The sequence below is a fragment of the Paramormyrops kingsleyae genome, chromosome 7 (genome assembly GCF_048594095.1).
Source record: "Paramormyrops kingsleyae isolate MSU_618 chromosome 7, PKINGS_0.4, whole genome shotgun sequence".
In the NCBI taxonomy this organism is placed as follows: Eukaryota; Metazoa; Chordata; class Actinopteri; order Osteoglossiformes; family Mormyridae; genus Paramormyrops; species Paramormyrops kingsleyae.
The window spans coordinates 25,027,994-25,047,615 of NC_132803.1; the positions used below are offsets into that span (position 1 = coordinate 25,027,994).

Consider the following 19,622-nt stretch of genomic DNA (forward strand, 5'->3'; position numbering starts at 1 on the left):
TTCAAATTGCGAGCACTGTTCCTCTTATTCAGTGGCGTTTTTCCCATGTTTGGCAAATTCTGTTGTTATTTTTGAGACTGTTCCCATGGGCCCCATTAAATAATTTTTCAGCTTTTGTGACCGATACACTTGGAATTCGGGATCCAACTCTTTTTGATGTTTTGGAAACTCATAGATGCCTTATGTTGCTTTGATACCTTGCATATCACTCCTGATAGTCCAACCAGTTTTAAAGCTGACACACCGTTGATGGGCATCCAACACAATATTACTCTGCTTTCTAGCTTTGTTTGTATTTGTGTGATGTAGTTACTTCAAAGTGAAAGTCCTTGTTGTCTTTCTGCAATATTGTCCCACACAGTGTATACAAGTACATTTGTGAGAAAGAGTTTGTAAACAATTTTGAATTTTTTGGATTTATATGAATTTCTCTTCAGATGTGATCATCTTCATCAAAGCCGTATTAATAAAGCCAATATTATTTAAAAATAACATAAATGCTAGTACAGCAATCAAATGCTAGTTGAATAAATTATTTAAGCAATCAAAGTCATTGATCGAGTCTTTGAACATATGTGAATTCTTGAATTAATAAGTGGTGGAACCTCCTTTATTTGGCAGAGACCACAAGTGATTGTGTTCTGTAGCAGTTGATCTTTTGAGGTCTTCTGGCCCATTTTTCTTCATGGACGTTTTTGGGTTTTCTTGCTTGAAAACCCTGCTTAGGGTCAAGCCACAGTATCACAACGGGACTCTGGCTTGGTCATTCTAAAATATGAAATTTCTTTTGTTTTAATCTCTCTGCTGTTGACTTACTCCAGCATTTTGGAACATTTTCATGTCACATGACCTGACTCCTTTTTGAGTTTTAGATAACAGCCAGATACCCTAACATTCTACTATAGAAGTTGCTGAAAAAAGCTGAGATTCATCGCTCCCTCAATGATTTCAGCCTGTCCAGGCCCTGAGGCAGGAAAGCAGTGACATACCAGCAAACTCCATGTATTTTGCTTCATGCAGTGTTTCCTCCAGATGTAATACTATGTCCCTATGACCCTGACCAGGGTTAGCAATTGGATAATGCTGTGTCCACCACAAGATATCTGTTCATAAAGTATTGCTCCAGTACTATGGAACATCCAGGTGGTGATGGATAGTAATGCTTTATTTATTTATTTGGAGAACAGTGGTCTCCTGCATAGTAAGCACTTTTCCGTGATCAGTGTTCAGTTTTCTTTTGGCAGACCCATGAACAGAGACCTTTCAAGAGATGCCTGCAGATCCCTAGTCGTCTCTGTGAGTTGTTTGAGGAATTTATGCTGTGCCCTTGACCTGACCTTTTGTAGAACAGCCGCTCTTAGGGAGAGTAGCAGTGGGTGCAGAATTTCCTCCAGTTGCAAACTATCTGTCTGACTTTGGACTGATGTTGGGTTTAGAAACCCCTTTCCAATTTTATGAGCTTCAACACCTCTTCTGTGGTGCCGTGAAATCTCTTTTGTTCAAGCCATGTTGTACTTGAACAGAATGCTGTTGCAAAGACCTGGTCCCCAAAATTGTGTTTTTTTTTAAACCCACACATCAACTGACTGACACCTGCTTCCATCACCCTCTTTTCAAGATTGTATTATCTTAGAAGTTTACATACTTTTTCTATCCACGACCTTGATCTTTGTAAACCATTGGGTCCATAAAAACCTAGTGTTTGGCATGTCTTCATTGGTATCACTTAGATGAAGATAAGATTACATTTTAGGGTCCAATCATACAGAAATACAGAAAATTCCAATGGATTCACAAACTTTTCTTCTCACATTGTAAATGAATGGAGCTGTTTCGGCAAAAACGTCACTGACAAAAAAAAAATTAAAAATTAAAAAGCGAGAAACATAATACAAGTCAAACTGAAAAGACATGCTGGCCAACAATGAGGCATTTTTCTCGTTAGCCTTCAGGTATCCTTGTTCACCTCAAAGCAACTCTGCTGACTGAGTCATTCCCAGTGTGCTGTGATCTTGTACGATTTGAGAGTATTTCATTATAAAATTTCATTTTGTACGAGCACAAGTCGTCGAGTAGTCGAATTTGCTTATGATTGATCCACATGGGTCTGAATGAAATCTGTCATAGTTGTATTTGTTGGCAAACTAATGGCAAAGCAACTGACTTGGTGATGACTGTTGCCAAAACTCTTAGGTGACATGTTTGTCCACAAATAAGCATTTAATGACCTTGTAAGAAATAAATGACACCCGGCTCTTTTTAACAATATAGTGTGTACTGTACATCATTCAGTGTAGGTTATAAGCAGAGTATTTTGGAGTATTTCTCAGTATTCCAATGACAGTACATAAAAGTATATTGCTGTGTTGTAGCGAAATGCACTGAATAGGAATGAAACAATAATACTTAAGGGTTCGTATGCTACCTTCACAAATGGTAGTGATCTTTATCAGTTTTGCCATATTGTAAGTATTCAGGTTTTCTCCTAAGCTGTCAGTCTAGAGCATACTGCAGGCCCACAGTAACGAGCTGGGAAACCTTTGCTTCTTTCTGAATAATTCCAGAATATTTGGATCCAGTAAAGAGGTGATAGTGTGTTTAGCTCCGGTAAATTTCAGATTTATGTTACGATGGCTGTGCTACTGCTACTGCCTTTGGGTGAAAAGAAAGGTGATGTTGCCATCCCAGCAACACTTTCTGGCAAAGCATTGACCTTTTTAGTCAGCAGTTCCCTCAGGCACTGCTTCTTCATCTGCACTCGCAGTGAAATAGCTAGCAGTGATTATCCGTGATCCATTTTAGGACTCTGCTGATGTCCTCAAACGAACCATTGAGCTCCCTGCTGATGTTTGAAATGACTCTCACAGTGAATTTCAAAATAGACCTAATAATCCTTAGTTTTTCAGCTGCATTCCATCTTGTAGCAGTAATGAGCCATATTCTATGCGAAAGCTATAGCTACAGTTATGTTTAAATATTCAGTTGATTTTCAAGTGAGTGCTTCATTCAACGCATAGTCAAGCTCTGATTGCAATTAATCTCATAGCTTCAGGTCATTATAAAACAAATGCTGCGTGTATATAATATAGCATTTTGTATCAAACAAAAGTAACACGCTATTATTATTATTATTATTATTATTATTTTATTATTATTATTATTATGGATGCACACAGTGATAGCTACTGGATCCCTATTGTTTTTATTATAATTGTTATGCATAAACACAAACCCAGCATTCTGCATGCTAGATTTCTTTAGAGTCGTCTACCAAAGGTAAAGCTTAGCTTCACAAGGGCATGATGCTTGTCTACTGCATAAGTACCTTTTTGACGCTTTTTGCACCTGGTTGCCTGTACTGTGTAGCTTGCAGTGTGAAAAATGGATATTGGGTTACATGACTATGTCTGCCTTCAATGTCTTTTTTTCTGTTTTACAGGCAGCATTCAGAAGGAAATGATTATGTATAAAGCATAAAAATTTGTATACAGCGATATAAAATTATTGAAGACTGGTGAAATGAAATGCCTTACATTATTGCACATAGAGTTGATTCGTAATTTGAAATTATAAATGTAATTGATTCTGGGGAAATGCATAAATAGCAAAAAGCATCCAGTATTGCCAAGTAGAAAGGTCAGAGGGGATTTGGGCAAGGACAGAGATCAAACTCCCTTCTAGGCAGTACAGATGTGGATGGCGGATCAGTGATTTTTATGGAAAGTATGCATATCACTCTGGACCACATAGGATCAATTGCATTGTAGATGGTGTACTTGTATGTGATTAATTGACATCAGCAAACAATAAATATTGTAAAGAAAGATTAAGCATGGAAACAATAAAACTATTAATGCATTTAAAAATTGTACCAAAGTACAAAATTTGGTACAATTTTTTGGGGCATTGATTGTCAGAGTTTAAGTGCCCCTACAGTCATGTGAAAATAATAGGACACTCATTAAATATTTAGTGTTTTTAAAGAAATATCAACATATCAATATTAAATCTTGTTTCAAATTATATTTGTAGATAAAGGTGATGTAATTGCATCACCTATGCAAAAACAAGAAACAAATTCACTTATTTAGCAAAAGAAATTAACTAAGATACCAGTTCCTACTGAGGAAAAAGTTAGGACACCCTATGTATTAACAGCTAGTATGTCACCCCTTGGCTGAAATAACCTCAATAAGATGTTTCTGAAACCATATATCTATCTCTGAAATCACTGGCAGAAAGTCTTTCCCACTCTCCAATGCAGAATTCCTTAAGCTGTGTGATGTTTGAAAGGTGTCTCGCATGCATGGCCCGTTTCAAATCACTCCACAGCATCGCAGTAAGATTCAGATCCAGGCTTTGACTTGGCCATTCCAGAACTCTCCATTTCTTTCTTCTAAGCCTTTTCTTGGTAGATTTACTGGAATGTTTTGGGCCGTTGTCATGTTGCATGGTCCACCCCCACTTCATCTTCAGCTTCTGGAAAGATGATCTCACATTGTCCTCAAGCGCCCTCTGATACGATGAAGAATTTATAGAGGATCCTATGATGGTGAGCTGGCCAGGTCTTGCTGCAGCAAAGCAGCCCCAAACCATGACATTTCCACCCCCATGCTTCACAGCTCAAAATCTGTCTTTGGTTTACACCAAACATGTCCTCTGTTACTGCGCCCAAATAATTCAATTTCAGATTGACCTGTCCAAAGCACATTGTTCCAAAAGTCCTGGTCCTTGTCTAGGTGTCTCTGGCAAACTTCAGTCTTGCCCTGATATTTTTTTTGATAGCAAGGGTTTCCTCTTTGAACACCTCCCATGTAAATCAAACTTGGCAGTCTTGTGCATCTACTCTGATGGTAGATGCTTGTACCTTGACATCAACTGTGGCAAGAGCTTCCTATATGTCCCATGATGACATTTTAGGATTTTGGAGACTACTTTCAGCATCTTGATATCTGTTCTTGGGCTGAACTTGCTAGGACAGCCTGACCTGGCCATGTTGGCAATTGTTTTAAATGTTCTCCACTTTGAAATTATTTTCCAGGCAGTGAAATGGCTGATTCCAAACTCTTGAGATCTTTTTATATCCTTCCCAGACTCATATGCATATACAAGCTTCTTTCTGAAGGCCTCAGCAAGCTCTTTGGATCTCATCATGGTGATGCCACTCACTTCAACAATCAAGAGCAAACCAAACTAAATGTCTGTGGTTTAAATAAGACAGACTCCACCAAGAAGCTCCGTAATGATGTAATAATTTTCTTCTGATATGGTGACCAGAATCAAATTCTAGGCATTTTAAACAGTAATGGATGTGAGGGTGTCCTAACTTTTTCCTCAGTGGAAATTGGCATCATAGTTATTTTCTTCTGTTAAATAAGTGAATTTGTTCCTTGTTTTTGCATGGGTGATACAATTACATCACCTTTATCTACAGATATGATTTGAAAGAAGATTTAATATTGATATTTTGATATTTCGTAATAGAGAACTAAATATTTAATGGGGTGTCCTAATTTTTTCACATGACTGTATATCACCCCAGAATGTTCATTTGCTGTCCTCTTCTGTAAGATGTTTGCGTGTGCTGAGCTGAAAAATCACTCATTGATATATCATTCGGGCTCACTAAAAACACGTACTGTAATACTTTCAGTGAAATTGTCCATATAAAGTCTTGTACAATACTTTCGTACAGGAGGCTTGAATTCTGTGTTTGATGGTTAATGTTCATAATCGTACAGTGCTGATGAACGTGGAAAGGTTTGTGTGTGACCTTGTAGTACGTTTCCACAAAGCTGATTTCAGTTCTTGTTTTTTTTTTTTGCCCGTGTTGGAAGACGACAACACAGCATCTAGCTCTGTTTTAATGCTCACCACTAAACCGTCCCATCTGTGCAATGAGATATGAAAATAGAGAGAGGGGAACTGTGCTGATATGCACGGGGGCAGCTTATTGGTCCCTGACCTTGGTGCTTGGCGATGTAACTTAGTTTTGAGGCTACATTGGGTTCTCTGAAATAGAGGGTTCCCTACTAAGTCGGCATTCTTTCCACTTCTGCTATGATGCCTGAGAAACATTTATACTCTGAAAAGAATTTCTGATAGTGGTGGCCTTGCTAACCAGGGCTGGCTAACGTTGCAGTCGTAACCCTTCACACCTATTTTTGCCTCTTTCTTAAGCCACTTTGATGTTTGATATGTCATCCTTAAATATAATTTCTTTCTATAGCACTTTCACACAGATTTTGCAAGTGTATATCTGTAGAATATGTTTACGTAATGTATTAACTGAATTAGCTCTATGAGGTTACTTTTTATTCACATTTATATTTTAGGGATGTAAATAACATAAAATGCCATGGGACTGCATATGCACAATTAAACATTTTGTATTGTGTATCGATTACAAAAACTCTTTTGTGCCCGAAGCTATCCTGTTACATTTCGGAAGGTAACCTGAAAGTTGCATTCTGCTGATGAGAATCACAGATGAAAGCAAGCTGGCGACTGACTCTGAATAGTCCAGAGCTCTTAGCAGAAACATTGTATGCTCTCCTTGAGAAAGGAAGGCACATCTTGGAGCAAGGTTGCCTATTTGCCCATGTCTTAAATAGACGTGACTTGATGGGGAAAGGAAGCATTCTGTTTGGCAGGCTCATGCAAAGGAAACAGTTGTCAGGTGACCATCTGTTAGGGCTGGTTGGAGGTTTGTTTGACCTTGTATTTTAAGATTTATGACATTAAATGGCAAATGATAATTTAACTGAAAGAGTAATGCAGGTTTGCGTTCATCTTATTGGACATTAAAGACTATTTCCTTCATACAATCTAGTATCCAGTAACTAATAATGCATTGTCTCACACTCTTGTTAAGTGCCTTGGGCCTTCTGTGTTGTGGAAGGTGCTATATGAAAATAATTTGAATTTAATTGCATTGTAGAAAAGCAATCGTTTCCACAGTATAATAAGAAATGTCAGTATGCCTTTTCTATTTATTTTATTTTTTGCTAAAAACAATGGTTTCCTTCAAATGACTGAGTGCATTTCAAAGTAGATGACAGTAATAAATATTGCAACCATCATTAACCTCTTTCAAAGCTACACTGTTTGGATGAATTACAATGTATTTCATTATTTTGTGTACTTGATTATCTTTCCTCCTTTCTACTCCATAATATTCAATGTGTAAAGACTGTATACTTTTTAACTTAATCTGAATGCACAAAACATTAGGGGTACCTTCCAAATATTGTGTTGCATTCCTTTTTGCCCAACAACACCCTCAATAGGGCCTGAACTCTACAAAGCGTTCCTTTGGGATGCTGGCCCATGCTGACTCCAATGCCTTCTCCAGTTGCATTGAGTTGGCTGGTAGCGGACCTCTGCTCCAAACTGCTCTATCTGGCTCATCCCACAGATGTTCAGTTGGAACGAGATCTGTTGACTGGGCAGGCCGTTACATTAAGCTGAATTGATTGTCATTCCTGGACAATCTTGGCCTTGTGGCCCAATGCATTTTCCTGCTGAAATAAAATCAGCTTGCAGATGGGCACGCAGCTACCATGAAGGGATGTTTAGATATCCTGTGGCATTCGAACATGGGTCCCAACGTGTGCCATGAAATGCACCCCATGACCCTACAGCCACATGTATAACGAGCGCATGAATGTGTGAGTGCATTTCCTCATATCCATGCCCTCCTCTCAGTGTGCAGCGGCAGGAACAAGCATTTCTCATAGCAGGCAATGTTTTTCCTGTCCTCTGGCATTTTTGTTCTTTAACCCACTGCAGCCAAAGTTTCTTTCTTTTTTTTTTTTTTTGCTTGAAGAAGGTGAACTCTGTAAGGTCGTTGGCTGTCAGACCCCATTTGTGTCATGGTGGAAAGAATTATACATTTTTTATGGGACTTTTGGTACAAATGCTGTACTGGACTATCCAACTGTAGACCATCTGTTCATCTACATGATTTGTATCAGCCTTCTTTGCCTCTCTAATCAGTTCACCGCCACTGGCCTGCCATTGGCTGGATGTGTTTTAGGTGGTCGACCATTTCAGATACATGTTGTACCATCAGTGTTTATGCTCACGACATTTTTTCTTTTGTGGATTTTTTATTATTTGGAGGTTTTTAAAGATCAATAGTCAGAGTGCATTGTGTGTGAAACAGGAAACAAAAATAGTGTCTTTATTGTTTAGCTGCTATGCAGGAAGTGATATTGAACTGATTTGTGTAAAACGTAGAAATTTAAGAACAGATGTAATAATAAAATTGTCATTGTCTTTCATATAATCTATTTACAAATAGTCCTTGTTTTGTACTTGGCACCTATTTCTATTCTATTCTCTTCTGTTATCCCAGGATTATTCTGGCCTGTTTGGGCTTTTCTCCTGACTGTCTCACCTAAATGACAGAAAATGTGCTTGTAATTATATCCAGTCTTATAACTGAGTGAATGTGAAACACAGCATTGACTACTTTGTCATGAAAGACTTGTGACCTTATGTCTTTGGTATAAAATCAATAACTTGCCATTGTGCCATTTCACGCTAAAAATTATTTGAGCATCTGGGAATTTGTGATGAAGTGTGTGAACTCCAGTCAAAGCAATGTATATCCAGGTTGCTGTGCCGCAATAGTTCTGTGGATAGGACACTTAAAGGACACAAAATGTCTGGCTGTCTCGCACATACTGTGTTGCTAAGCAATTTTAACAATTTTGATGATTTACTTAAGCGCTAAGTAATCACACGGCACCTCTTATAGCTTTTGGCTTATCGCAACCAAAAGTAAATTTACAAAATATTTGATTTACACGTCACATAGCTATGTGTCGGATTGTAGAATATCAAAAACACTGCAAAAGTGATGCATTTTTTTCAGACTGACATAAACTGGAAAAATCTCTGTCAAACGAGAAATAAATGCCCAGACTATTTTTCTTGTATGTTATTTGTTGGAAATTACTGTACTGAAGAGAAAAATCTAGAAATTGTTCCACGCAAAACATTCTTCTGTGTGGCTCTTATTGACAGTCTGAATACACTGTGTTTAATCAGTCATGGAATGAAATGTCAGAATGTCTTTGTTGAAGGCAGCTTTGGTCCTGATAGACCCTTGTATGTAGCAGGACCAAAGAGTTTAAGGTTCATCTTGCAAAACACGATAATGGGAACACAGCTGTGACTCATAGCTTTCTGGTATGAACCTGTGTGGCTCGACAGAGAAAAGCTTTTGTAGAACTGTTTATGGTAGGTGAAGGAATACACCATCATTTAATCTAAGCTGAATTGTTGTGGCATGCTTTTTGGTGTTTTATGCCATTTCTTTAGCTTCAACAGAATAAATAATTTATGTTTTCCTGGCTCAGCTGTGCAAACTCGATTTGTTCCAGAAAAGGTTTTATATTGAGACTATAGTTTTTGAAAGTGTTCTGCCTCCATAAAGTTGGAGGAATGGACCACTGCCAGGCAATATAAACAGTATCCTTTTCTCATTGCATTATTTGGTGGACCAATGGTTAAGGACAAAACCTCTGTACTCCTAATCAGCTTAATGCTGGCGTATTCAAAGGACCTCTTTCAGACAGAGCAGCTGCTGTCGGCGAGTTTGAGCTGAGGGTGTGACTGCTGGCAGAGTTTGCTGATGCAGAGAGGCCGGTTGGTGATTAACAAATGCCAGTAGACTTTGGAATCTGGGGAGCCAAGTCAGATGTCTTTGTCCTCTGTGTTCAGAGGAAGGTGTCCCAGGTGGCTGGGCTACGCTGGCAAGCCCCTGACTCTCAGACGATTCCAGAGCCATGAAAAAGGGGAGGCTTAGATATGCCATCCATTTTAGACCTCCTTGCGTAGGTTAATTTGAAGGTCTGGTTTGTTTTGTTAACCTGAAGGATTAGATTTCTCTAATGCTGTGCATGTCGTGTTTTAATTTCAGTATTCCAGCAATATTTTTCCAAGATTTGAAAAGACAAGGGTTATCAAGTGCAAGATGTGGTGAACTGAGCTTGCTGGAAGATGTACATCTGGCAGATACATTTCTGTCCTCAGCTCTCTAGTGGCTGGAGGGTCTTTAAGGAGGATCGGGTCCATGTTGAGTGCCAGCTGAACACCTCAGAAAACATCTCTGGATCTTAAAATGGCTGCCCCTCGAGCTGACAGCAGCTCCTCATTTCGAGTCGCAGGCAGTTGATGAAAATATGACAAAACCCACTTGATTTGGCACAAAGCACTGTGGATTATTTTTTCTCCAGTGCTTCCTTTGAGATTGCTGACATGTGACCTGGCAGCACAGTGGAAATTGTTCAGAGTACCTGTAAAAATTGAGGTGGGGCCAACATGCCATTGTAACTTGACCCGGATATACAGTACAGACCAGGTTGCTCCAGGATTCTGCCAGAGGGAGTGATTTTATTTAATGATGAATTCCAGCATTCAAATTCGTGCTCACCTCATCAATTGAACTAGGTATTTCATAGCTCAGAGAGTATCACTGTTACCTCACATCTCCAGGGTTGTGCGTTTGTGTGGAGTTTGCGTGGTCTCCTCGCTAGATACTGCAGTGTCCTGCTGTAATTCTAGGACATGCAGTTAGGATTATTGGTGTCTCTAAATTGCTGTATTGGACTGGCATTCTATCCAGGGTGAACCCCAGCCCCGTGCCCAGTGATGGACTGGCATCCTGTCCAGGGTGAACCCCAGCCCCGTGCCCAGTGATGGACTGGCATCCTGTCCAGGGTGAACCCCAGTCCCGTGCCCTGTGATGGACTGGCATCCTGTCCAGGGTGAACCCCAGTCCCGTGCCCTGTGATGGACTGGCATCCTGTCCAGGGTGAACCCCAGCCCCGTGCCCAGTGATGGACTGGCATCCTGTCCAGGGTGAACCCCAGCCCCGTGCCCAGTGATGGACTGGCATCCTGTCCAGGGTGAACCCCAGCCCCGTGCCCAGTGATGGACTGGCATCCTGTCCAGGGTGAACCCCAGCCCCGTGCCCAGTGATGGACTGGCATCCTGTCCAGGGTGAACCCCAGTCCCGTGCCCTGATGGACTGGCATCCTGTCCAGGGTGAACCCCAGTCCCGTGCCCTGTGATGAACTGGCATCCTGTCCAGGGTGAACCCCAGCCCCGTGCCCTGTGATGAACTGGCATCCTGTCCAGGGTGAACCCCAGTCCCGTGCCCTGTGATGGACTGGCATCCTGTCCAGGGTGAATCCCAGTCCCGTGCCCTGTGATGGACTGGCATCCTGTCCAGGGTGAACCCCAGCCCCGTGCCCAGTGATGGACTGGCATCCTGTCCAGGGTGAACCCCAGTCCCGTGCCCTGTGATGGACTGGCATCCTGTCCAGGGTGAACCCCAGTCCCGTGCCCTGTGATGGACTGGCATCCTGTCCAGGGTGAACCCCAGCCCCGTGCCCAGTGATGGACTGGCATCCTGTCCAGGGTGAACCCCAGCCCCGTGCCCAGTGATGGACTGGCATCCTGTCCAGGGTGAACCCCAGCCCCGTGCCCAGTGATGGACTGGCATCCTGTCCAGGGTGAACCCCAGCCCCGTGCCCAGTGATGGACTAGCATCCTGTCCAGGGTGAACCCCAGTCCCGTGCCCTGATGGACTGGCATCCTGTCCAGGGTGAACCCCAGTCCCGTGCCCTGTGATGAACTGGCATCCTGTCCAGGGTGAACCCCAGCCCCGTGCCCTGTGATGAACTGGCATCCTGTCCAGGGTGAACCCCAGTCCCGTGCCCTGTGATGGACTGGCATCCTGTCCAGGGTGAATCCCAGTCCCGTGCCCTGTGATGGACTGGCATCCTGTCCAGGGTGAACCCCAGCCCCGTGCCCAGTGATAGACTGGCATCCTGTCCAGGGTGAACCCCAGCCCCGTGCCCAGTGATGGACTGGCATCCTGTCCAGGGTGAACCCCAGTCCCGTGCCCTGTGATGGACTGGCATCCTGTCCAGGGTGAACCCCAGCCCCGTGCCCAGTGATGGACTGGCATCCTGTCCAGGGTGAACCCCAGTCCCGTGCCCTGTGATGGACTGGCATCCTGTCCAGGGTGAACCCCAGTCCCGTGCCCTGTGATGGACTGGCATCCTGTCCAGGGTGAACCCCAGCCCCGTGCCCAGTGATGGACTGGCATCCTGTCCAGGGTGAACCCCAGCCCCGTGCCCAGTGATGGACTGGCATCCTGTCCAGGGTGAACCCCAGCCCCGTGCCCAGTGATGGACTGGCATCCTGTCCAGGGTGAACCCCAGCCCCGTGCCCAGTGATGGACTGGCATCCTGTCCAGGGTGAACCCCAGCCCCGTGCCCAGTGATGGACTGGCATCCTGTCCAGGGTGAACCCCAGCCCCGTGCCCAGTGATGGACTGGCATCCTGTCCAGGGTGAACCCCAGCCCCGTGCCCAGTGATGGACTGGCATCCTGTCCAGGGTGAACCCCAGCCCCGTGCCCAGTGATGGACTGGCATCCTGTCCAGGGTGAACCCCAGCCCTGTGCCCTGTGCCCAGTGATGGACTGGCATCCTGTCCAGGGTGAACCCCAGCCCTGTGCCCAGTGATGGACTGGCATCCTGTCCAGGGTGAACCCCAGCCCTGTGCCCTGTGCTGCTTGGGATTGACTCCAGGCTCATGTAATAGCAGCAAATAGTTGAATGATGAATGGATGGAAATTAATGTTTCTTTTTTTTAATTTTTTGTCATGATGTACTAATAAAGAATTTGCTTAACCATATAATAAAAATTAAGCACACCTATGCAGATTTTTAGTGTATATATCTATGCAGTGAGTCATATAACATATATTTTTTCCAGTATATTTAAATGTAGTTGACATCAATGTACATTGTAAAATATTATGCATTTATACTGTATATCAGATGTTTTGAAATTGGAAGAGAGGCTTGAGGATCTGTTATGATATCATATTCTAAACCAGTGTTTAATAGAGAAATATTAAATTAATTTATACCCCGGTTTTAAGTAAGGTATTGCTAAATGAAGTTAAAATTAAATCTGTGTTTAGGAATGAAAGAAGTAACACATGTTTCAGTCTCAGGGCTACAGATTACATGCCATCCAATTGATGAACATATAAACATCTTTTGTGGGTAGCTAAAGCAATGACCATGTTTCATCTCTGCAGATTCAGTCTTATTTTGGAAGGCTGGATGCATCAGATGGTATTGTCTGGGCTGAAATGAGAATTGCACTGGGCACTCCAGCTGCAGCCAATGTAATGAAAATAGGACAAGTGAACCTGTAATCCCTCCTAACAATTGTTTTGGTGTAACATCCCAATCATTTCAATGATGTCAGCATTTCATTCCTTCTTTCTGTGCCTCATGGTCTGTAATCACGTCTTTTTCTCTCTCTCTCTCTCTTTTTCCTGGTAGATATTCTGGATTTTTCAAAGAACTCTTGGTGATGGAGGTGTTACAGTGCGACGGCTGTGACTTCCGAGCAGAGACGCACGATGACCTGAAGGCACACATTCAGGATGTCCATACGGCCTTCCTTCAGCCCACGGCGGTAGGAGATGGGACCCCTGGTCAGTCGGGGTCTGAGTCACTCAATTCCCTCAGCCAAGTGGAGGATGAAGAAGATCTGCCTGCTTTAAACAAAGAATATGGATCAACACTAGAACAATCAGGTACAATCTCTGTCTAGGAATCATTGATAATGTTCTTTGGGGTGAGTTCTTCAGGAGTAGTGCTACTTTTCCTGTTGAAACTGTGCCTCATTAAGCTTTTTGACATCAAGTCCTCTTTAATCCCCTTTTAAGTATCATGTTGGAACGTTGGGCTGCACCTGAATTATTGAAAAACATAATATTCTTTTGTAAGCTGTGTAAGCTATGTTGCAAGTATTCATGAGAATTTTTACTTAATATTCATAGAAATTTCTGTTTTTAAGTTTTAAACTTATACATGCTTTGTCTATATGAAAACAAACACAAAAGTACAGTGATTGCAGCATTCATTCTACATATTCTTTCTTTTTTCTCCTTTAGGGCTGCATTCTTTTGATAGAGGCCCTGGGCACTTTTCTGGCGCTAACCAAATGAAATACAGCCAGTCAACAAACCAGTCAGCCAAACCTACAATACAGTTTTTCCAGTGCAAGTTCTGCATTCGCTATTTCAGATCCAAGTCCCTTTTGAATGAGCACACGAGGAAAGTGCACAGCCTCGCGGGTGATACCTCCCTTAGCGGAGGAAGCTCGCCAGCTTCCCAGACATCCAAGCAGTCCAGCTATAGGATCCCAATGCACAACAATTTTGGGAAGGTGTTTTCTTGTCAGTATTGCTCATATAAGTCTCCACGCAGAGCCCGGATCCTAAAACACCAAAAGATGTATCACAAAGGCAGCGTATTCAACTCACCCGGGTCTCCACCTGACACTGCTGAAGATTCTTGCTCCAATGCTCTGTCTTCTGAAGATCTGTGCAATGACTTACCTGTGGAAGTGGTAGAGCGTAGTATTTTGGAATCCATGGTTAAGCCTATTACCAAGTCTCGGGGAAATTTTTCCTGTGAATGGTGCACATACCAAACTTTTCGAAGGGAACGCTGGTGTGATCATGTGATGAAGAAGCACCGCAGTATGGTGAAAATAATTTCATCCCTACAGCAGCAGCAAGAGGAAGGAGAGAACACAGGTTCTTTGAAGTCTGATTCAACATCGTCCCCCAGAAGCACCCCAAATTCCAACATACCTGATAACCTTGGTGGAAATGAGGGTTCAGCCAGTAGAGGACCTGGAAATGCAGTTGTTACTGTAATCTCTGGACAAGCTAACAAGGTTTTGTCTTACCAAAATTTGAAAAATAAGTCCAAGGTGCCACACAAAACAGGGTCTTCAAATTTGTCTGAAAGATCGACATTTACGGTGTCAGATATGTCCAATTCTGATATGGATATGGACACTAACCTAATGCTGAATGATTCACAAAGTAGCTCAGATGATGAACTGGTAGATATAGATGATCAAAATAACACTAACTCTGAAGTATCTGAACATTCTGCAAAACTGCTTCTATCTGAGGAGGATCACAAAATGCTGGAAACAAAAGGAATACAATTTAGGAGGTACCTGAACAGGTTCCAATGTCCTTTTTGTTCTTTTCTAACCATGCATCGCCGGAGTATATCTCGCCACATTGAGAACATCCACTTATCTGGCAAAACAACAGTGTACAAATGTGATGAGTGCCCTTTCATCTGCACTAGTCTACTTAAATTGAGTACTCATAAACAATTTCACATAGAGGCATCATCTGATTGGGACAGTATGCATTTGCAAAATGAAAACTCAAGTGTTCAGAATGAGGTGCTGGAACCAGTGAATGGAGGAAGTGTTACAACAAAAATGAATGGCAAAAAAATGAGCACGGCAAATGAAATCAGCCAACAAAATTCTCACCATTGCACTCTCTGTAAGTTCTCTACAACCACTCTGAAAGGTCTTCGTGTCCACCAGCAGCACATACATTCTTATTGCGACAACATGCACCCATCTAATCCTGATGGATTACCAAATGATCTACATGATTCTGATTCAGAAACAAATAGTTCTTCAAACTATGTGCAAAAAACACAGACATCAATTCTTGGATTCTCATCAAAAAAACATTTGATAAATAAGACTGCAAGAAAGTCTATAAATGATTTACCTTTAGATCTCTCTCCAGCTAAAAAAAGAACCCGAATAGATGAAATTGCTAACAACCTGCAAACCAGAATTAATCAAAGCAGACAGCTGGAAGACTCTATAATCAATCTGGAAGAAATGGATGATAGTGAAGAACAAGAGGGTAATAATGTTGAAATGAGTTTGGGTGAAGAGAAGGATGGTGCACAAGCTGAACATCGTGGACACCACTACCACCAGAAGCACATGTATTTGAGAGAACCGGTAGACTCTCAAGTTGACAGTATTGTTGGGAAAGACAATTGCAACCCTCAATCAAAGTCTGGATCGAAACACATTCCTACTCATCTTATTGTCTTGGATGATGAAGACAATGACATGGATTTTCGTACCTCTGCTGAGTCCAAAGATCTACAAGATGGAGTAAACCAAGACAGTAGAGATGCTTTTCAAGAGGGCCTTAATTACACTGAGGATCCTGGGACACTGTTTTACTGCAAGCATTGTAAATATCATAACAAGTCTGCTCGCAGTGTGAGCACACATTATCAGAGAATGCACCCATATATTAAATTTAGCTTTAGATACATCCTTGACCCAGAAGACCAGAGTGCTGTGTTCCGTTGCTTAGAATGCTATATTGAATACACGACCTTTGATGATCTTAATCAACATTACATGGATCATCATCCTGATGCCATTAATGTTCTGAACTTCAATCAACCTGACTTGGTGTACAGGTGCCGCTTCTGTTCATACACAAGTCCAAATGTTAGGAGCTTGATGCCTCATTACCAAAGAATGCATCCAACGGTAAAAATAAACAATGCCATGATATTCTCCAGTTATGCAGTTGAACAGCATACAAAGGGAGTTGAGTCCCAAACGCTGAGAGAAATTTTAAACTCAGGCCCCCAAAGCTTTGGAAATTCCACCTCTGCATCCAGAGCTTCAGTCCAGTCCAGTCCTATTCATAGAAACCTTCTGAAGACACAAGAGTCAAGCACAGATGTAGATGCCCTTAAAGAAACGACAGTTAACAATGTTATGGTCTATGATTGTGACATCTGCTTGTTTACAAGCCCGAATGTGCATTCTGTTTTGGTACACTATCAAAAAAAACACCCTGAGCAAAAAGCTTCATACTTCCGTATACAGAAAACCATGAGGCTAGTCTCTGTGGATAGGTATCAAGCCTCAGATAACACAGCCTTTGGTTTAAATGTACCTAACCCTCCAAAGAGCTCCAGTGTAGTTCCAGTGCGAGTGGATGAAGACGTGTACTACTGCAAACATTGTGTCTACAGTAACCGGTCTGTAGTGGGTGTGCTTGTGCATTACCAAAAAAGGCATCCAGAAATTAAGGTGACAGCTAAATACATCAAGCATGCTCCTCCTTCCCCAGGATTAATGAAACTCATGGACGAGTTAAAGATTTCTCCACCAAAGCAATTTCTAAAGCAGTTCAGCAATGGAGTCGATACAACCAGTGTTACCCAACCTCGTTTTGGAGCAGACAAAGGCGAGTCAGAGATGCTTTTCTTCTGCCAGCATTGTGATTATGGGAACCGTACAATTAAAGGCGTGTTGATACACTACCAGAAAAAGCACAGAGATGTAAAGGCCAACGCTGACCAAGTTCGTAGGCACACTGCTTTAGTTCGCAGCCAACGAGAACGAGCTCAGATGGTCCAGTCTGGTAACATGTCTGGGATAGCCTCTGCATCCGACTCAAACAAAACAAAACCACTCCGCTCTTTAAAGTGCAAACACTGCTCTTATACATCTCCTTATGTATATGCCTTGAAAAAGCACCTCAAAAAAGATCATCCCACCGTAAAGGCCACATCCATGACTATTTTACAGTGGGCTTATGAAGATGGCATCCTTGAGGCTGGATATCACTGTGAATGGTGCATCTATTCCCATGCAGAACCAAACGGCCTGCTCATGCATTACCAAAGACGTCACCCTGAGCACAATGTTGACTACACATACATGGCAAGTAAGTTATGGGCTGGTCCAAAAGCTACTTCTGCTCAACAAATAGGAAATGCTGACACCAAGCATTATCAGTGCAGAGACTGTGCGTTTGAGGCTAGTTCTATATGGGACATCACCAACCACTACCAAGCAGTGCACCCCTGGGCTGTCAAAGGAGATGATTCTGTGCTTCTGGACATCATCAAAGGTAACCAAACAAGTGATCAATTGTGCAATCCAACAGACAAAGAACAGCCCTCAATGCCCAATTCATTTAACAGCCATCACCTTACACATGATGAGGGCTTTATTGAAAAATCTGCTGAAATGGTTCCCCACCTCTCATATGCTAGCACCTCTATTTCAAACAATTCATACCAATGCACTGTATGCCTTTCTGAGTACAACAGTCTTCATGGACTCCTGACCCATTATGGCAAAAAACACCCAGGCATGAAAGTAAAGGCGGCCGACTTTGCACAGGAGGCTGACATAAACCCAAGTTCGGTATATAAGTGTCGTCATTGTCCTTATGTGAATTCTCGAATTCATGGGGTTCTGACTCACTACCAAAAGAGGCATCCACTGGTGAAAGTAACAGCCGAGGACTTTGCTAACGACGTTGAGCAAGTGATTGATGTTAATGAAGCCGATGAGAAATCCAAATCACAAAGACAGGGATACGGTGCTTATAGGTGCAAGATGTGTCCTTACAGTCATGGAACCTTGGAGAAACTCAAAATCCATTATGAGAAGTATCACAATCAGCCAGCATCGGATATATTCGATCCTTCCCTCGTCAATTTTTCTGTCAGTAAGGATGACGCAGTAGTGGACTACAGTGGAAGTAATGCTGCAGAAGTTGAAGAGATGACTGACTTTCAGTCAGAAGTGTCTTTGTTCCTTGATGACAAAGAAGAAAAGCACACTGTGTTCACTTGTCAACTTTGTAAATATTTCTGTTCTACCAGAAAAGGTATAGCCCGCCATTACCGTGTCAAACACAACAATGTCAGGGCTCAGCCTGAAGGAAAAAACAATGTTTTCAAGTGTGCTCTCTGTCCCTACACGAATCCTATTCGCAAAGGATTAGCGGCCCACTACCAAAAGCGACACGACATCGATGCATACTACACCCACTGTCTGGCAGCCTCCAAAACCGTTGAAAATAAAGTAGACAAGGTTGTGGTGTCTGTAAACCCTCAGGCCAATACACCTGTCCTGAGTGAGGAGTTGAGGTTGGCTGTGGAAAGGAGAAAATGTTCCCTCTGTAGCTTCCAAGCCTTCAGCAAGAAGAGCATTATCTCTCATTATATCAAGCGACATCCGGGAGTGTTTCCCAAAAAGCAGAATTCCCGCAAGCTTGGGAGCTACTTCACCGTAGTCTATGCTAAAGAGCCCGAGAACCCAGTTGCTTTGGAAAACAACAACACTACTGAATATCAGTCCGAGGCAGAACAAGACAAAGATGTAGAGTGGCTGCCATTCAAGTGTTTGAAGTGCTTCAAGCTGTCCTTTAACACTGCGGAGTTGCTCTGCATGCACTACACTGACTACCACACCAAGGATTTCAAACGGGACTTTGCGACCTTACCCAGTCCCACGCCGGACGGCACCGACTGCTACCATTGTTCCCACTGTGAGCTCGAGTTCTTGTCCCTCTCGGAACTCAGCGTCCACCTGAGCAACCATAATGAAGACTTCCAAAAGCGAGCCTTGCGCCAGGAGAGGAGAAAACAGCTCCTGAGTAAGCATAAGGGGGCTGAGCTTCTTGAAACCAAGTCAGAGAAGGTTAGTCACTTTTACGTCCTTCATATTGATATTTTATATTTAGACATAACAGTGGAATTCTCAGATCACTGATCTACATCGCACCTATTCTGCATGGTATACAGGCCTACATTTTCACTTATGTAATTGCATAGCATTATTCTGTATGTGTATGATGCATATGCACTGCATTCCATTACTGGTGCATTTGATGTTTTCATGGAGGTAGTGT

The 19,622-nt window shown here is 42.4% G+C and overlaps 1 protein-coding gene across 1 annotated transcript in view; it reads left to right on the top strand.

The window, feature by feature from the left end:
• The window catches only part of znf462 (zinc finger protein 462), a 46,444-nt gene that overhangs the window by 8,531 nt on the left and 18,291 nt on the right, over positions 1 to 19,622 (top strand). The window contains exons 2-3 of the mRNA XM_023793321.2: positions 13,381 to 13,637; positions 13,998 to 19,411. Coding sequence (XP_023649089.2) covers positions 13,412 to 13,637; positions 13,998 to 19,411 — 5,640 coding nt within the window. The 5' untranslated portion in view covers positions 13,381 to 13,411. The remainder of the gene's footprint in view (positions 1 to 13,380; positions 13,638 to 13,997; positions 19,412 to 19,622) is intronic.